We start from the raw sequence: 20138 nt of genomic DNA, 5'->3' as shown, positions 1-20138 counted from the left end.
TCCTTGTGGTTTTTCTAGCTTTTTTATATGGTGCTCAATACTATAATGTACTTGGGTCATGTTCCAAAAAACAAAAGACAGGGATGAGCCAAGACGTACATCAATTTTCCCTCTAGTTCTACTGTCCAAATATATATACCAAAAGAAATTCCATTAATAATGTAAAGAGGATTACACTGAAATGGTGGAAAACAAACACAATTCGACCAAAAGTTACGGGTAAACAATTTGAAAAAATAAATAGATAGATCGGAAGGGTTATTATTTCAAATAATAAATACATGAATGGTGATCGATCCAATGGTAAGCATGATAGATTGATTTTTGAGGCAACGTTCACGATAGATCCAATAGTAACAAACCAAGCGAGTTCTACGTGTTTGTAATGGCTCGCATTCTTTTCAGTTCAGGTTCTCTCTTTCTCTGATTCTCTCTGATCAAAATGGAATCACGTTGAAACTATTTGGTTCTCAGGCAAGGCTTTCCAAATTGATTGAAAGTTGATTGGCTATTCAAGCATAACTAAATAACAATGGAGCCGAAGATTGAACATATGGGTCTAGGAAACTCTTTGGAGTTTGAAGCACATCTACCACTCAGCGATAGGCTCAAGGTCTTCAAAAAATCTCAGTTCGAACCAGATAACTTTGTCACTGCCAAATGCCACGCCATGACTGAGAAGGTAAATCAATATGTAACATCCACCACTTAATTTTGATATCAATATTGAGCTTTGAAAACCAGTAGGGTTTTGATATTCTTGCATAAATTTTGACAAAAAAACTCGAAGTTAATTATTTCATGTTTTGGAGCTAAATTGTATGTCTGCTAGAATTTTCATAGTATCATAGATAAGGCAAACCGAATATGGTTATATGATATGAATTGATGATGTCAAAACTTTTCTTCAAGAAGTTATCCCTGAAGCCAAAACTAAGGTTAAACTAGATTGGCCAATGATGATTAGGCTCACTTATGTGCTCTTGTTTCTGAGACTTCTTCAATAAAAAGATAAGTATTGCTATATGAGTACTAAAATGCATTGCCTCAGAAGTCAGAACAGATAGAGGCTCTTTTTTGCTTACGGTTTTATGTGTTGATGGTGATGACAGGAAGTAAAGAACCTTTGCTCTTATCTTGTTGAACTAAAGAAGGCATCTGCCGAGGAAATGCGTAAAAGTGTGTATGCTAACTATTCGGCCTTTATCCGGTGAGGATTATTTTTCTGGTTAGAATGCATAACGATTTCCAAAGTAGAAACAAAGGGGTAGCTTAACGTTTGGAAGATGTTTGATACTAAACCCAAAAAGAAGAATGGGATTGTCATCATCATCCAATTCATACCATGATGTAGTTTTAAGTTAATCTATATGTGTTATCATTTGCAGTACGTCTAAGGAGATCACTGATCTTGAGGGACAACTTCTTTCTATGAGAAATCTTCTATCTACTCAGGCAGCTTTGGTTCATGGTTTATCTGATGGAGTTTTAGTTAATTCAACATCTACTGCTCATGATGATTATGACGATGAGGACACATATGATGAAAACAGGCACCTTTCTGAGACAGAAAAATGGTTTGCAGAATTTGTGGACACCCTCGAAGTCCTATTGGCCGAAAGAAGAGTAAATGAAGCTATGGCTGCCTTAGATGAAGGAGAGCTTATAGTGGAAAATGCTAGAGATAAGCGGAGTATTACCCGAGCTGCATTCTTGTCATTCCGGACTACCATCAATGAACAGAGACAAAGATTAGTAGATCAAATTGCAGAGACTATGTTGCAGCCTTCAACTCGCGCTGATGAGCTTCGATCATCTGTTATAGCTCTCAAAAAGCTTGGGGATGGTCCCCGTGCGCATACGTTGATGCTTAGCTCTCACTGTCAGAAGTTGCAGTCGAATGTGAAAAGCCTTAACACCACAACCACTTCATATGGAGGAGCATACATCACTACATTATCGCAACTGGTGTTTCGCTTCATTGCACAAGCAGCAAGTGACTCATTGGCGGCCTTCAGTGAGGACCCTGCTTATACATCTGAGCTTGTGACATGGGCAGTCAAACAAACAGAGGCTTATGCTCTTCTCTTAAAAAGGCATGTTCTAGCATCAGCAGCAGCTGCTGGGAGTCTAAGAGTTGCAGCCGAGTGTATTCACATATGCTTAGGTCACTGTTCTTTGCTAGAATCTCGCGGATTGTGCCTCTCTCCTGTTCTGTTGAGACTCTTTAAGCCATTTCTTGAACAGGCATTGAGTTGCAACTTAAGGAGAATTGAACAAAGTTGCAGTGCATTAGCTGTTGCGGATGATTGGTTTCTTCTACATCCAACAATAGGTGCACGCCCTTCGGGTTCTACTTCCTCTCTTACAAGTTTAAGTTCATACCAGCCAAAACTCTCAAGCAGTGCTCACAGATTCAATTCAATGGTTCAGGTAAGGTGATTGATCTTGGTTTTATTGTTACACTACAGTGAGTAATCCTTCCATGATTTTTAACTTCACTAATTCATGCCAACGTTTCTGCAATCTAGGAACTTCTGGAGGATGTGGCGCCCCTGGAGACTCTACATTTGGATGGTCCAGCATTAGAAGGCGTTCTACAAGTGTTCAACTCCTATGTCAATTTGTTGATCCATGCACTACCTGGTGCCGTGGAGAGCGAAGAAGAAGTTCATATAATCGTCAGCATGGCAGAGACAGAAGCACAACAAATGGCTTTGTTAGCTAATGCATCATTGTTAGCAGACGAGTTGCTCCCGCGCGCTGCTATGAAGCTATTGCCTTTGCAGCAGGGTCAAACTAACAGGACGATGGCAGATATGACCCCTAGGAGAGGTTCAGACAAACAAAGCCGCATTCCAGACCCAGGCAGAGAATGGAAAAGGCGGCTTCAGCGCTCCGTTGAACAGCTGAGAGATAGTTTCTGTAGACTTCATGCCCTTGATCTCATCTTCACAGAAGATGGGGATACACGTCTCAATGCCCAAATGTACACATGTATGGATGGAAGTATAGAACCTGAATGGTTCCCATCTCCAATTCTTCAGGAACTCTTTGCCAAGCTGACAAGGATGGCAAACATTGCCACTGATATGTTTGTGGGAAGGGAAAGGTTTGCAACTATATTATTAATGAGGCTCACAGAGACGGTGATCCTTTGGCTCTCTGATGATCAAAATTTCTGGGCAGAAATAGAAGAGGGCCCTAGGCGATTAGGCCCTCTTGGACTTCAACAGGTACTGCATCAAAGTCCCTTTCTTGTTCATCTGTTGCATTCATACAAAGTTACTACTAACACTCATTTGTTTGACCTATATGCTTTCAGTTCTATTTAGACATGCAGTTTGTGCTGCTATTTGCATCACAAGGCAGATACCTATCACGACATCTGCATCAAGTTATTAAAAACATCATTGCTCGAGCTATAGAAGCAGTTCATGCTACTGGGATAGATCCTTACAGGTATAAAACTAGCATAGACACATTCATATTAATTCGCTCTTTGCTGTTCTAATTAACATCGGGTTGAATGCTCTCTTTGCGCAGTGTATTACCAGAAGATGACTGGTTTGCTGAAGTTGCTCAAATTGCAATTAAAATGTTGATTGGGAAAGCCAACTTCACCAATGTAGAAGACGATGGTGTCAGCCCCACTTATTCAATGTCCGGAAAATCTCCATATGGGAGTGAGACCAATCTTGCCCATCAGTATAGAGAGCACTAGTTAACTACATATATTATTATTTACTAAAATCTAAATTCCGAAATTTGATAGGGTGACAATGTGGAAAAAGAGTGGTTTGGTCACTTGGGGATACACTGATAAATTAAGATGGCAAATTAGCAATACTGTGCTGACTTCTTTTTATGGTAGTGCAGTCACAGATATGAGACATGGCAGATATGCTTTTTATTACTACACAATCTGAAGTAAAAGAAAAAAAATCTGTAGAAAGAGAAGAAAATCTCTGTAAAGGGTGAAGAAGAAAATCTAAGAGGTAAAAAGAGAAAAACAAAATCTGAGTTCTTTGACTACTTACCTTTACATGTATCTTTGTTCTAGTATTTAAGCTCAATCAAAATTCCAGAACTCAACTCTTCATGTTTCTCTGCTCTAGTATATAAGCTCAGTCCACTCTCAATTTCCAAGAGTTAATCTCTAGAAACATGATGAAGATTGACCTGCTGTGGCTTGTACTCTTCACTATCTTAACAATCGGAGAAGGAAGAAATACTAGCAATGCCTGCAATTCCAATGACTTGAAAGGCCTAACCATTTTCAAGTCTAGAATTCAATTCGACACTGGAGGCCGGCTAGCTAGTTGGTCCAAGGAAACCAGCTGTTGCAAGTGGAAAGGCATTTCTTGTGACAATAGAACAGGCAGGGTCACAGAGATCAATCTACCAGGGTTCATCACCACAGAGGAGGCTCCTGTCCAAGCTGAAATGAAAGGTCGGTTATCAAATTCAATAACACTCCTATCCTCTCTAGAGGTCATAGATCTTGGAGGGCTCACTAGTCTTTCTGGAACAATCCCAACATCCATAGGGTTCCATCTCCCAAATCTCCGAAAGCTTTTTCTCAATGGCAATAGCCTTAGTGGGTCAATACCAGAAAGCATTGGTAAGCTGTCAAAACTTGAAGAACTTGTTCTGCATGGAAATAGGTTTTCTGGGTCACTCCCACCAAGCTTAGGGAACCTTAAGAATCTAAATCTGCTAGTTCTTCATTCAAACCAATTTGTGGGTAGTATACCTGAATCATTTTCAAATTTGACAAATCTGGTTCATCTTGATCTTCATGGGAATTCTCTAACTGGTCATATACCACAGAGAATTGGTCAGCTTAAGGTCTTGAAAGAGCTTGATCTTTCAAGCAATCTTTTGGTAGGGGAAATTCCACCTTCACTAGCTAATTTAACTGCCATTTCACTTGTATCCTTGGACACCAATCATCTTACTGGAAAAATACCCCCCACCTTGGGACATTTGGTCTCTCTCCATAGACTTTCCCTAGCAGATAACAAGCTTGAGGGAGCAATTCCCTCTAGTTTGGGAAATCTATCGGCTTTGAATCAGCTATACCTCAATGGCAACCGATTCTCCGGCCAGATACCAAAATCAATAGGTCAGCTCTCTCAGCTTATGTGGTTCGACATCTCTCATAATCTGATTCAAGGACCACTGCCTTCAGAGATGTCTTCCCTTAGAAGTCTTGAAACACTTGATCTGTCATTTAACCGTTTATGCCTCTCCTCCATACCGAAATGGGTTGCGGAATTGCCTTCTCTTTCCAGGATTTACATGGCAGGATGTGGAATCCAAGGAGAAATCCCGGAGTACTTGCGGAAAGCTCCAATAGAAGAACTAGACTTATCTGACAACAAACTTACTGGAAGTATACCAACTTGGATCGGAAACTTTTCTCAGCTCAACATATTAAACCTCTCCAGAAATTCACTTGTTTCAAAGATCCCCGACTCGATTACTGACTTGAATCAGTTGATTGTGATTGATCTCCATGCAAACAAGCTAGCAGGCTCCATAAGTCAAGTGTTCCAGATAAGGTAGTCATTCCCGTATGATTCACTGAAGCATGTTGATCTATCTGATAACAATTTCTCAAGTGGAATTGAGCAAATTGGTGAAAGACCGCAGCACGACATGCAGTTCCTCAATTTATCAAGCAACATATTGCGAGGTAAAATACCAAAATCCGTAGAGAGATTGAAGGCACTTCAAAGTTTGGATTTGAGTTCCAACAAGTTAAGTTTCAACTTGCCAGAGAGCTTAGGAAATCTGAGCAAGTTAGAGACGCTCAAGTTGCAGAAAAACCAATTCAACGACAGAATTCCAAATGGGTTTTTGAAGTTGAGAAAACTGAAGAAGTTGGATTTGTCAGACAATCTTCTGGCGGGAAAAATCCCAGAGGGCAAACCCCTGAGCGACTTTTCAAAGAGCTCTTACTCTGGAAACAAAGGCCTATGTGGAAAGCCTCTTAAGCCCTGTAAGCACACATGAACGCCTTCATGTGTTTGGAGCCTTTTTGATGACAAGATGCTTGGAACAAAATTGAAAATCCCTTGTAGCTCATTCAAATAAGAACAGAACAAATAATCTCGTTTCAGCATTTTTTTTTACTAGGTGTTGCTTGATAATTATTATTATTATCTCTATTATCATTATTTCGATAGATGGGGTCATGGGACCAAGCAAACTCAAAGAAAGCTAGCTTGTAACAAAAACAAAAAAACAAAAAAAACTGAGGTACAAGACTACAAACTTTCCTACATCTAGGAACTGCACTCAAATCATCAACAAGGATATTGATAACTTGAGGAGGTTGCTCCATGAAGATGGCCTATTTGATCGTTCAAACTAGAATGAGATAGCATTTCATCCACCAGACTTCTGAGGACGCATGAGAGATAGTATTCAATCAAAGCTTGGTAATTTATGCAACCTATTTCTTAAGCAGTAGGGAATTGAGAGATATAGCTATGTCTATTTAACTCCTGACTTTGGCGTTCTTTAATCATATGAAGGATTGTCGCCTCAATTCGTTGCAGAATATGAGAGATTCCTTTTCTACACACAGGATGACACAGAATTTTTCCTGAATTTTTGCTTTATTAATGAAATTTTAGATTTACACTGTTCCACAACTTACAGGGTCAAAAGGGGATCTTGCATCAGCCCCAGTTGATTGTAGTTCATGTAGTCAATTCCATTCAACCGTATACAACATAAGATCTGCTCTGGCAACTCTTCGGGTTTGTTCCCCTGTTTGGAAAGGCAGATATAAGGTATAGATGTACATCTTTCAAAAGCTAGCATGAAAAACAGGATAGGAATCATAGGGCAAACCTGAATTGTGAGGCCAACATCCAAGATGCAGATCTTTAGTCTATCTAGGAATGTTTCAAACCCTTTCCTAGATATATAACTGAATCTGTGCATATCCAAGTCAATCTCAAGGTAGTTTTCTCCCTGGAAATTTTCATTGTGGTTAGTAAGAAAACAAGCATATAAATGTAGAGGATATGCTGGACTGTAAATGAAATATAATACGCAGGACTTTAACATACTAGACATTTCTAATTTTATAGGTTTCTCAACTCCATTTCCTTTTTCTTTTCTCTGTAAAAGGTCAAGCAAAAGGAAAGAATATTTGTTATAATACAACTGAAGATGCACTACAGCAATGTTGCATGTGAAGCTACAACCGTAAAAGTTCGGTCTACGTAATGGTCATTCAAAGCTACTATGTATAAAAGTATAAAACATTATAATTACAATGTATGCAGATTATAAGACTGCAAGTGCTTTGTGATGATTTCAAGTCGTCTTCATTATCATAAGACATAACCCACTACCCCAATGATTACATTAGAGGTGGAGTAAAATTTAAGCAATATCAAATAACTTACCGAGTAGAACTCATGCTGAGGTCGCGAAAGAACAGGTTTTTCATTGTAAGCCTGCATAAGCTTCCTCTCTGCTGTATTTAAGTGAAGATCTTCCACATTAACAACACGTCCCAATATCTTCAATCTTTCTCGAAAGGGTGCAATTGTATCCACAGGAAAACCTTTAACCTTTTCGACTTCATCATCAATTAATTTCTGGTTACAAGAAACATGGGTATGAGTAAAAGCAGGCCTCATTCTGGGACGACTGTCCAATGGCATGACTGATAGAAATAATATTTAGTGAAAAAATTCTGAAGAAAATGATGATGCAGTAAAAATTGCTAAAGGCGCCCCATCTTACTCTGATACTTTCTTGAAAGTGAGGTGGAAGTTCTTTTGAGTATGTCTCATTAAGCTTAAAGTACAAAACGAAATTCATTCCTTCTCCATCAGTCTCGCCCTGAAAAATTGCAGCGGGATACAATGGTACCTGTAGAATCCATAAAGAGACGGCATCAGAATAAATGAGTTTTACAGCTTCTAGAAGCAGAGCCATTTAAATCTCATTTTACTAACCAGAAGGTATCTTGAAAACCATTTTAGCTAACTTAAAGATGGGCAACTATAGACAGTGACAGTCACAGGAAGAGGGAGACAACAATACCTGTACATTTACAACAAGAATAGCAGGCAGATTTCCAGAAGTACTAGCAGCAGGGAGTTTCACAAACTGAGCAATATGATTAATTTTCCGCTGGGACAAAAATACATCAAGACCAAATGGATAATATGCAGCATAGTTCGCAGCAAATTCCTTCTTCTTGTCCCTGCAATAAAGAATAGCATCAATTTACAAGCTCAATAATGTAGTGGAAAAACTGATCAGTCTACAGGAGTCCATAGGTGAATCTCAGATTTTGATGGATAACAATAGTGATCATTAGCATGTGATTATTTGAGAAATGCAGATATGGACATGTTTGAGTGCATAAACCAATCAAAAAGTTTTGTTGGAAGCTTACCTAAGATAATTTACTCCTCGAATTTTGAAAGTACTTGGATCAATTTGTGACCAAGAATCGAACATGTTCTTTTCTATAGGGCAAAAAGGAACTTGGGAACCTGCTATTGGTCTTTCTAGAATCACCTTTGACGAAACTGGAATTATACATAAAAGAATAAGTTATATAGATTGTAAAAGGATATGCTTACACTATCAGTAGTACAATCACTGAAACCCAAACTAATGACCATGTTTGCTTGTAATTAACAATCGACAAAAGATTAGGGAAGGAGCCAAAGGACTTCAAAAGATCCTAGAAAATATTCTACAGATCAATGTTGCTCAACCAAGTATGAAAAGAACATCAACATTCATCATATGTAGTCATATCATCTGACAGTAAAATTTTATTTGGAAAGGGCCATACACCGAGACAACCCTCAAGCTAGAGACTAGAACACAAAGCAAATAAGCACTGAGCAACATAATGCTATACTTCTGGATGAAACCATGACTTGGGCAGAAGATTAAAGAAATGCATCGGCATGATAAAAACAATAAGGATCCTATATGTGTTTGCTAATTGCATATCATAGATTAGAATTTAGAACAGATCCAAAGATAGTTTGGTTCTTACATAAACTTGCATTCGCATGTTCTTTCAATTTGAAGGGAAGCTTTAAGGCAGACTTTTTCCTTGCGCTTGGTGGACTATAGCTTAGTGAACGTCTCTTTTCATCAGAGGTAACAGTTGAAACAAGACAAGGTAGACAGTTGCTTGGAAGAATCCCACAATTATCCAATATACTATCCTCCTTGGCAGAACTTTCATCCACGGAGGAGGAGATTTCATCAAGGAATACAGGTTGATTTGCTTCAGTAGTTGAATGATCATCACATTTAGCTTGGGAATCACCGTCATTAAATACTTGTCTATTGCCCTTTTGTGCCACGATAATAGAGTTTGCAGAATTTTCTGGTGATAAATCCCCTGCTTTATGCAATTGCTCCATTGAAGGGGCATGTAGATCGCGAATAATATAGTCCCCATAATTGCCATCTTTTGCGGATGAAGTACTTGATACAGAAGTACGTTCAAAGCCATTAAGAGATAAGATATCTGCAAATATTAACAGTTTAGTAATCTAAACAAAGAACATCAATTAATCAGAACAAAGAGAAAGATGAAAACATACAGACATATTTGACTGAAAATAGACATTTGTAAGGTTTTACCATCCTGTACGCTTAGGAAATCTTCATCACAGTCAGATTCCAATATTGCAACCGGATCAAACCATGCTTCTTCAATACTTTCTGTGGATGCATAACAGGTATAACAGTTACAAGAGGCAATGGCATAGAAAACTTTACAGTAACATGTTATTAGAGAATTAGAATGCTTGATAAGAAATTTCCACCAGAGCCTGCCTAGTCTGTCAGAGAAAATGTGTTCCCACATGTCATTTATAATAATAGAAAAGAAAAAAAATTGGTAGCAAAAATGAAAATTGAAATGTTACTTTTAGGAAATTATGTGAGCTCATCACGGAAAAATCCTAGCACTAACATTACATAACTTAAAAAGAGATGCAGAAAGACATTCTAAAGAGTAATGCATTTCAGAATACAGAGACTTTGATGACTGGAGATAAACATTGTTAACTTCTCAAGGGAAAGGAGTGAACAACGGAGATTCCAACAAGTGTACTATTATTTGAATCATCACCAGCAATGTAGACATGATACTAAGAACTAAGAAGTGAGGAATTTGAAAGGTTAGCTAGTTGTCTATCAACTAAACCCCAACACAGATTTCAAGTAGTACCCACAAGAACTATTACAAAGAACTGAAAAGGATTTCTACCAACACAGAAGCAGAGAGAGCTTAAATTGACCAATCAACTGTTAAGTATCAACTAATGAGGTTCTCTCAACTTCATCCAATCACATTCTTTCAATTACTCACTAAACACCAAAAACTCCAATTACCAAAAACCAATCACCAAAGAATGAACCAAATTCCAAAATAAAGAAACAAATCACAACTCCAAGGTTGAGAAATTTTCAGCAACAGAGATAGAGAAAAAAAAAAACCTTGGAAAGTGCGGTTGTTGGTGGTGGAGCGATCAGTTGCCGCAGACCTGGCATACTTTCCCGGCGATCCCTCCGACACCGGAGCAGTCCTGGCCGGAGATGATTTCAACCTTTTTCGACTCTTCTTCCTCTTGTTCTTGGAACTCAGCCTCCTTCCGACGCACCGGTCCGGCGTCGACACACACGACCCCATACCACCTCTCTTTCCGGCGGCCGCTCAGAGATCACACCGCCGTCATCTCCTCCACAAATTATAACACAAAAACGATGAAAGAAAGAACGAGAGAAAGAGAGAGCTGATGAAGAAGCTATTAGCTACCGTTTGTTTTGGTTTTCCCGAAAGAAACAGGCTATAGAAGAGAGCTTTTATTTGACTACACCAAAACAACCAAAAACAAACAAACAAAAATAAAACAAAAAAATAAAATAAAACCAGAGCGGTGACGGCAGTTAGCCAGAGCCCGAGAGCCAAAGCAAAGCATCTATATAGTAGCGGCCATTGAAGAAGAATGAGGAGGACGAGGGACAGGGAAGGGGACCCACTAACGGAAATGGGAGACACGTGGCGCGATGTGGGTTTCTGCTTTAGGTGAACGTGTGGTTTGTTTCACTGAGTTTCGACGTTGGCGTTTAGCTTACGTTAGTATTTTGGTTTGGTCGAGTGCAGACTTTCACGTAGAAAGTTAAATATGGTGGGTGTGTACCCCTGTACTGTGTCTTTGTGTAGTCCAGTGCAGAAGTGTCACATTCTCAGACACTGTGGTACAGTTTCGGCGATTACTATGAAGACGTCGGCTACTGGCCTACTGCTACTGCTTCTTCTTTTCTTTTCTTTTTTGGTTACAGCTACTGCTTCTTTCGGGTAAAAGTAAAATCATTATAAGGAAAATTAAAAATGAGAAAAATTGGTAATGGAAAATAAAGGCAGAATAAAACAGAGGGAAAGATGCAAAAAGAAGAACAACTTTCTGGTAATGGCGGATGGAGGGGAAAATCATCTTGTGAGATCTCGACTCTTTGTCCACTCATCCTCACCTACCAAAATTGATTACGTTTCGATACTATTAATAAAAAAACATCCGGAAAAATCTTCGTTTTTAACTCTTTTTTGTTTTTGTTTATTGTCTCGACTAGTTTAATATCTCAATTAAGCAAGTAAACCAAGTGAAAATGACATGATCGATTGGTATGTTTGACAATGTATTACCACTATATCAGATATTAGTTGACGCATCAAGTTAACGTTAGAGATTCATTTTTAATCATTGTTTCGATCTCACAAGACTAGCTTATCATTCACAAACGCAAAGATATCTTTTGTATCAAATGACAATTATTGTTATTGAACCTATCATCGGCTGAAACATATTTGCACAATCACTAGCTATATATGTGACTGCTATTTATAGCTCTTGTCTTAATTTCTTTTACATGGGAACTCATTTATTGAATTCTACATTCTTAATTTGTTAACATAGATATTTTCAACAACAAAAAATTTGTTAAAAGAGAAATTGAGAGAAAAATTGCTCCTACTCTCTCTTTGACTTGAGTACCAGGAAAATATAGAACAGTCTTTAAATGTTTGATGTACAAATTAGCCTTGTATGTGGTGTACATGACTTGGCAGGGACCCCATTCATTTTGCTCACAACGACAGAGCTGTGGCTCCAAACTTGCAAATTTATTGAATACAAACACCAACACGTAAACTTCCAGGAGGAAATGGTTCAGATTAGAGATAGCAACAGCTCATATCAATAATCTATTTAACATCATATTCAAAATGGGGCCTTGAAGGGCTCCTCTTCAGGCATATTGCCTTGCACGACCTTCTTTTACCAAATGGCATTGCTGCCACAACTATTTCAATTACTACACCCCAACCAAATGAGTCTGACTACATGACTATTCCATCTTCAATTTTGATTTTTACTGCGGACGTGTATATCAGTCTTACCAAAACAGACATGAGCTGATAATTATTTGATACCAATGTGAATATGACAAGACTCGCTAGCTCTTGTCACATACAATTACTGCCCTTTATAAGAGTCAACTACCAACCAACCCAGAAAACCAGCGCAAAACGAAAACTACTACAAGCAATTGCGATGTATGGAAGCAAGTTAACGCGGAGAGTCGAACCAAAAGCACTTCTTCCTTCTCTATGTGAATGTGGGAGTTTCTTATATTAGAATCGTAATCGGAGTTTGAATCTAGGCCTGAAAGTGAGTGACTTAAACTATTAGACGTCTGTACATTTGTGGTTAATAGAGGGAGACATCTTTAATGACTTGTTCCACGGTCTATGGCACACATAGTGTGCCGTTTTTAATTGAGGATTACACATCTCATTGTTTAATACCTAGCAGGTTCTTTCTTTCAACCTTTAGCAGACCGTCAAATCTACCCCATGATCATACCCAGAGAGGCCTCACTCCACCAAAAAAAAAAAAAAAAAGAAGGCTAAGAGAGGCTTAATCTTAAAGCAGCTATTGCAATTAACGAGTAAGATGTCTTTATGGAATCAAAGTCCTCATTGTTTAGAAGTTTAGTGGAGTGGGTATTACTCCAGAGATTTAGGTGAGTCTGCCCCAGACGTGAAGCTGGAAAAAGCCTGGATATTTGGTTCTTTTCAGCTTGTTTATTCCTTGGATTAACTTTTGTAGTCTTTTCAGGCTTGAAGTTTGGGGAACTACCAAACTAAGCTACGTTCCATAGCAAAGAACAAACAAAGCAAACACATCCTCGACTGCAAAAACTTCTTAGAAATGTTTGCTTAAATCGCTCTAAATATGTAAGATGTCGACCTATAAGCGCTTCTATATCCTAAAAGCAACTCCAAACCAGCTCTTTGTATCTTTCATTAGTAATACTAATCCTATATAGTTCCCAGTTTCCAAGTACTTAGTAATTTAATTGGTACTGCTGGGTTCCTTCTGCCTAAGGGCATCTTGGTATCCCCAAAGATATAACAAAATGGAATTCATGGATCACAGAACAGAACGAGGCATTGTATGGGTATAATAAACTAATCAAGGGTTGACCAGTTTCTTGTTATGTGCATTTCTGGAGCAAATGGACACCATTAAATCATATGGGAACTAGTTGAGTAGACTCACGTGCCGTGCCGGTAAAGTTGCACGCCAACTTATCATGGATCTGGCTAGCTATTGGGGTTTTAACTCTCTTTACCACAATAAGAATTCCTCATGAATGATACACTTACACTCTGCTCCCTAAACATGTTTCAATTCTATTCTATTTTCCTTAATAACAAAATGGTCGCATGTTGGGCATGTGATTAATGATTGATCTGTTATGACATTTAGGTAGAGATACTTCTGATTAAAGAAACGTTTCTAATGGGATAGAGATGCCCTAATTCTATCAAACATTGGCAAGGTTTAGCTCACCTAAATGAAGTTTGTTCTCCAGTGGTTGACTTTATGCAACAACTCTCTAAATTCAAACTAAAGTATCAATGTGTTCAAGTAAACCTGGACTTCTAGGGGTTCAAAATAGACTTGACACTACTATAGTCTGCCCAAATTTCAAATAAGGTGGGCTGAAGTCAAACATAGCCCAACTTGGCATCAACTTCTGAGGCAGTGAATAATGAAAAAGAGTTACCTATTTGCTGAAGAAACTGTGTTGTTGAGCGTTCATGAATCAATATTCAGCAGAACAGTAGTCTTTACAGCCGGGCTTCAATTAGCTCCTGATTTCTGACACCGGCTTGTAGTGTTTTGCATCCTCCTATTACGCTTCTATAGTTAAGATTACTCACATGGTTAAAATGGTATGATGATACTATACATGAACCTCATTTTGATCATGTGAGATTTCGGCTTGAGTAGATGAGCATTCTGAATCTATATGCGTTGACGCTGTGCAGTTACCCTGGACATTTAAAACGTTACTGGTCAAGCTATAAGTTTAATTGCTTATTTTGAGCTGGTTGCTAATGCACTTTAACGCAGAGAAAACCGATTTCAGCCCACCAACATTAGAGGCACCTAGTGTGGCAAAAAGGTGAACTTCTCATACCTTTATATCATTTGATAATACACTTAGGGAAGGAGCTCGCAATTGAGGGTTTGACGAAGCTGTCTGTGGAGAAGAACAGTGAAACTACCGATTTAAATGAAGAAAAGAAAATCACTAACAATACTCAGCATAGAATAACCAATTAAGTTTCTCATTTTGCAACTTTAAAAGTTTACTTACCTCTGACACACAGGAGCCCAAGTTATTATTCTCTTCTAAGTTGTTGCTAACTGACTTGCACTTCTGAGGTAGAGGTGAAGCTGCACAAAGCAGCCTTCATAATCACATATGTTATCATCTTTTTATCTTTACATATGAAACAAAGCATCAATAGTGTTCTCTGAAATAACTCATATAGAGCAATGCCTTCGTTCCATGTGAATCATTCATTTGCTGATACCACAGCAGAAGAGTGGGTTGATGCTATCCCATTATGGTCAACAAGCATATCAGTGATATAACTGATTTTTAGTGGATGCCTCTACTGTGGTCAGAGCAAACTTATGTAATACATAATTTCATATGTTTCAATTGTTTGCAATTCAAATCTATTTATTTCAATGCTTACTAACCTGTATTTCCTCCTGCGGCAGCCCTGTAATCCTCTTCTTGAGCTTTGTCTATATTTATCTGGATGACATCTTCAATCCTGGAAGGCCAAGAATAGTAGTTCAGTAAAATATTAATAGGAAGGTTTAGCTATAAAGAACCTTCTTATTGTGGTGCATTAGTAATTGCCTTTGTGATCTTTGATGAGAACACATGTCTGCAATGACTATCAATAAAAGTGCAGGAATGGATCTCTTATGTGTACAAGTTAATAGAAATAACTCTACCTATTATTTTCCTTCGCCAAATTCATATTGCATCCTTCTTGGTGTTCCAATATTGAAGAGAATACCCTTTTGTCCTGGCATATAAAGTAAAGAAAATTAACCACAAGGAAGAAATGAGGCTAAAAGCATTACAAGAGTACAACTTAAGAATCACACATATACACATTGATTAATGCCCAACTGACAAATTAGGATTGTAACATTCAATGGAATTGCTATAAGTTATTAAATGCCAGACAAGCAATCCAGATATGAAATAGACGTGGAACCATCAATTGTGGCACTCTTTTCACCACTTGCAAGTCCAATGTAGACAGACGTCTTACAGTGTCTGTTATTGAGTAACTTGTTTATAGTACTTAATAAACAATTCTTAAGCACAACTGTTATATTCAGGTCGAGATTAAACTTTCTCACCTCTTGATTCATACTTCTAATAGTATCTTGAATCTTCCTCAAAACCGTTCCCAAACTTTCGACTTCAAAATGCAAGCCCTGATCATTAAGTATTTCAACCAAAGTTTAGAAAGCAATAGCACAAATCAGTATTATCTAACTGAAAATTAATCTGAAATGCAAACCTGTTTTTCTGAAACCAAACTCTGTATGACCACATCCTTGGCTGATATAATTTTCTGTAGGTAAGGGTGGTTAAGACAATACATTGATAAGAACCTTTTCCGTTAAAAGAGTGAGCGATATTTGAGAATCAACCAAACAAATGAGTATCAAACACTGGACTGGATATCTCTTCCATTTGTATCTTGTTGCTATTATTAATTTTTGCTGCCTCGAGCTGTGATTCTAGTTCTGAAATGACTTTATCCTTTCTCCGAGTCTCATCTCTATAACTTCTGAGCTCTTTTTCCTGTTCACATATCTTCTCTGCATAACATAGTTCATGCCCCAGTAAATGAATGGGTTACAAATTGTTCTGTTATTAAGTAATACAAACTTAATTCATTAATAAGATGATCAACTTTCAAACATTCAATTTTTGATAGAATGACTAGGGCTGGTTTGATTCTGGCATAGCAAAAATGTAACAATCTTAATATTATATCCCACTGAGTCTTTTCATGGTCAAACCCCAGGGGAGTTGATGTTCATGAAAACAAGTGCGAGAGTCACTGCCTACCCAAGTAACAGCAAGATTAGACAACTACAAGTCAGACATAACATACACAGTCCAAAGCAAATGAATTAATACAGTTGAATAAGAACTTCAGGTTAGTGAGTTACCAATAAATACTTTCTCGAATGTGGAAACAGTGTCCATTTTGCTCTTTAAGCCAGCCACTGGAGAAATGCAAGGCAAGTTAAGAAGAATAACGCATACATAGTCAATGAACTTATTAATGGTCTGTGCTGAAGTTGACAAAAGCATACAGTAAGAGTTCAAAAAGATGCTTGCCTACTTCCTCTTTCTCACTCACAAGGTGTTGCACATCATCCACAACTTTCTTTACAGAAACCGCCTCCTTCTCTATCGAATCAAACAGCAATAGATGTGATTTTATCTTCTCTGATAGGACAGCAATTTGTCTATCTCTGCATTGAATTGCGCGTTTCATTTCACAGGTGGATTCCTGCACAAATGTGACACCAGTGAGCAATGTGTTGCTTGATTAGCACAAATTCACACTTCAATCATAAAAACATTCACAACATTATGCAATAATTCATATAATAGCTCGCGTAAACTTCAGATTTAAGTTCCTGAACTTTTAAGCACACAAAATGTTTCCTCGGTCACACACACACACACACACACACACTGGTACACAGACAAGCGTTAATAATCGGCACGCAAACACAAACCTCATAAGCATTGACAAAAGTCTCCTTAGTTTGAAGCAAGCTGTGAATCGTCGCCTTCAACTCCTTTTGCTTGTTCTCTAGCAAGGAATTGTCATTCTGAAGATAACTAACCTTCACCAAACCAAACCAAAAACAAACAAACACAATCAGAAAGCGAAAGACCGATTCAATCGCTATTATTTCTCACAGACATTTCATCGAACACCTTATCTGCACAATAAAAAATTCTATGCCTAATTGAACTTACCTCCCTCTGGAGTTTCTGCCGGAGCTCGTTGGAGGAAGCTAACTCCGCCTGAAACTCCTGCAACCTCCGGCCGTTTTCTTCGTCGGTTTGCTTCTGTTTCTGCATCCAAACACTCAAAATCGATATGATTCGAACAACAATCAATCAATCTAACACGATTAAAGTGAATTACAGAGCGAATCACCTGAACGAGAAGATGAAGTTGCTCGGTGGCGGAGCGCTCCCTCTCCTGAAAATTCATAAAAGAAATAACGATCAGAGAGAGAGAGAGAAAGATAGGTGGCGACGGCGATGAGAGGTTTCTTACTCGGAGATCTCGGACTTCGGTGATGAGAGTCCGGAGCTGAAGCTTGAATTTGGAGAGTTTGAGCAGCTCCATTTTCTCTTACTGAGAGTTTGAGATTTTCTGAGTTTGATTTTGGGACTCCGGCTTTGTTTCTAATTAATTCAACTTTTCTTTTCGGATTCCCGCCTTCTTTAATTCGCTATGGCGGTTCGAATTTTCTTTTTGGAAGTGGTGAGTGGTGAAACGAAATTTAGTTACTGGATGGTAACTATATATTACAAACTTTTTTATGCTCCGATTTAGTTCTTAACTTTTAGCTTCAAAGTTCAAACCATCGAGTCTCTATTGTACAAGGGTTGTATAGATTTTCAGAAAATCAACTAAATTGAAGAATTTTTAGTCATTGAAAAATATATAAACAAACCGACAACTTCAGTATAAGAAAATTTAATTTTGTTGACACGTACTATTTTGATGATAGAATGGTATTTGTTTGCACGTCTCTTCCAGGCTTGATTGTTTAATCTTATTACACATGGTCCATTCTTAATGTTAATATTTCGTGTTGTTTCGAGAGCTTTGAGACGGTATATCGTATTAATCGTTAAGATTATCAATGTCATTATCGACGATTTTGGATCAGAGGCGGACCTAGTAAGGAGCGCACCCAGCTCCCGCTGGATAACTTTTCAAAGCCCACATGGAAAAAAAATTACCGCTTGGGTAAATATGGTGAAAACCCAAAGCCCAACTTACCCAAAAAAAAACTAGCTATCTAGCAGTACGTATCTCTCGTGCACTCTTCTTCTCTCCATTCTCTCTCTACGTATTTCTGCTCTTCCCTCTTCAGTCTTCTTTTTCTCTTCTTCTTTCTTCATATGATCAATAGTGATCATCTCTCAATCTCTATCTCAATCTCTCAATTCTCTCAAGTCTCAATCTCTTCGTTTTATTTCTTCACATCATCTCTATTCTCTTGGTCTGTTTTTTCTTCATCTCTCACTCTTTCAATCTCTTCATCTAAGCTACATCCACTCTCAATCCTTTTCATCTCAGATACAAATATATTTTTCTTAATCTCTTAATCCTCTATTTTATTCCCAACATAAATTGCATTTTGAAAATCAGATTTGGGCATTTAGGGTTATGATTTGGGAATTGGGGATTTCTCAATTTGGTCTAACTAGGGAATAGGGATAAGGGGTTAAGCTAGGTTTATCAAGAATTTTACCTATTGTTGATGATTTTTTTTCCGCTCACCTAACTTTTAAACCCTAGATCCGCCACTGTTTTGGATATCAATTGATAAGAATCGGTTACCTTATCATCAATAAGAGCTTTGGACTATTTTGCAGCTGGTGTGTGGACATAGAGATCGATCGATCCATAGAATACTGGAGATGGACAGTTGTGTGTTTAAGTCAGTGTCCAAAGTAAATAGGTCGCGCAGAATATGAAAACATGTTGAGGAGAATTCCAAAAGCTTATCGGCATATGTTCCCTATCTGCTTGTCCAATTAGGCTGTCCGGCACTGGTCTATTTGCTTCAATATTTCTTCCAAATAAACATGAGTATATGACTTACAGCTGCTTTCATTCAAAATCTGAATAATTGAGGACCAAGAAGAAGTACAAGCTGCAGGAGAAGCCTCTCCAATCTTCGAATTATTGGTTTCTGAGGGTCCATATATATATAGTAGGGCACTGCCATTGTGTTCTTTAGCAAAAGCCTTCAAACTAACTTGTATGTGGATACTTGCCTAACTGATAAAACTCCAAAAACTATGTAATGAAGTGCAGCTAATTAAGAAAGTGCTGTATAACTTGTTTGCAGTTATTTTATTTTTAGTTTTATTTTGAATTTAGGATATTTTACAGGGTGAAATATGCATTCTGAATTGCTTAACTCACTTGCCTTTAGTAGCCATGATTAGTAAAGGCCCATCATCTGAATACAGCTGATGAGATTAGGTTGAAGAGTGTCTGTAAATGCAACTGTCATGACATCTACGGTTATCAAACCCCATAATTTTCATTCATTTTTTTCGATCTTCCTAAAGTTGGAAAATGTTTTAGCGTCAAAAAATTGCAAAAATATACATACAGCAAATATACAGCTCCATGCACAAAGTCGAGCGTAGTTTACGAGTTCGAGTTGGAGTCTCTCTGAAGATCAACTCGATCGATCATGCCCTTTCCCTTTTCTTAGAGTTCGATCTGCATGATGTATACAAGTTACAAGTATACATATACAAGTACGCACCGGAGAGACGAAGCACTCTTTACTTAATTAGCTGAAAGAGCAGAGAGCAGATAGAGCAAACAATTTGATAGATACGTAGTTCAGCCAAAACCGATCACCGGAGAGTTAGCACAGCACATT

The 20138-nt window shown here is 38.0% G+C and overlaps 3 protein-coding genes and 1 pseudogene across 3 annotated transcripts; 2 read left to right on the top strand and 2 right to left on the bottom strand.

Annotated features, from left to right (window-relative positions):
* Nucleotides 1-532: 532 nt before the first annotated feature.
* LOC101312724 lies at nt 533-3724 on the top strand. The gene is made up of 6 exons (XM_004298554.1): nt 533-682; nt 1113-1210; nt 1389-2433; nt 2532-3236; nt 3326-3462; nt 3547-3724. Exons 1-6 carry the CDS (start codon nt 533-535, stop codon nt 3722-3724), a joined length of 2313 nt encoding a protein of 770 aa, XP_004298602.1.
* Nucleotides 3725-4170: 446 nt separating this feature from the next.
* On the top strand, nt 4171-6021 carry LOC101312438 (annotated as a pseudogene).
* Nucleotides 6022-6533: 512 nt separating this feature from the next.
* On the bottom strand, nt 6534-11049 carry LOC101302063. The gene is made up of 9 exons (XM_004297645.1): nt 10513-11049; nt 9652-9732; nt 9053-9535; nt 8435-8570; nt 8077-8239; nt 7774-7902; nt 7431-7625; nt 6868-6990; nt 6534-6783 (listed from the first exon to the last, which is right to left on the bottom strand). Exons 1-9 carry the CDS (start codon nt 10703-10705, stop codon nt 6667-6669), a joined length of 1620 nt encoding a protein of 539 aa, XP_004297693.1. The 5' UTR covers nt 10706-11049; the 3' UTR covers nt 6534-6666.
* A 3088-nt stretch (nt 11050-14137) lies between these two features.
* Nucleotides 14138-17848, bottom strand: LOC101312149. The gene is made up of 14 exons (XM_004298553.1): nt 17777-17848; nt 17654-17698; nt 17470-17568; nt 17223-17333; nt 16816-16990; nt 16644-16700; nt 16150-16286; nt 15983-16042; nt 15819-15896; nt 15402-15475; nt 15138-15214; nt 14746-14825; nt 14566-14628; nt 14138-14418 (listed from the first exon to the last, which is right to left on the bottom strand). The coding sequence occupies exons 1-14, from the start codon at nt 17846-17848 to the stop codon at nt 14329-14331; spliced, it is 1218 nt and encodes a 405-aa protein (XP_004298601.1). The 3' UTR covers nt 14138-14328.
* Nucleotides 17849-20138: the final 2290 nt, after the last annotated feature.

This window comes from Fragaria vesca, linkage group LG4, assembly GCF_000184155.1.
Source record: "Fragaria vesca subsp. vesca linkage group LG4, FraVesHawaii_1.0, whole genome shotgun sequence".
In the NCBI taxonomy this organism is placed as follows: Eukaryota; Viridiplantae; Streptophyta; class Magnoliopsida; order Rosales; family Rosaceae; genus Fragaria; species Fragaria vesca.
This window is presented reverse-complemented; position numbering and strand designations above follow the sequence as displayed.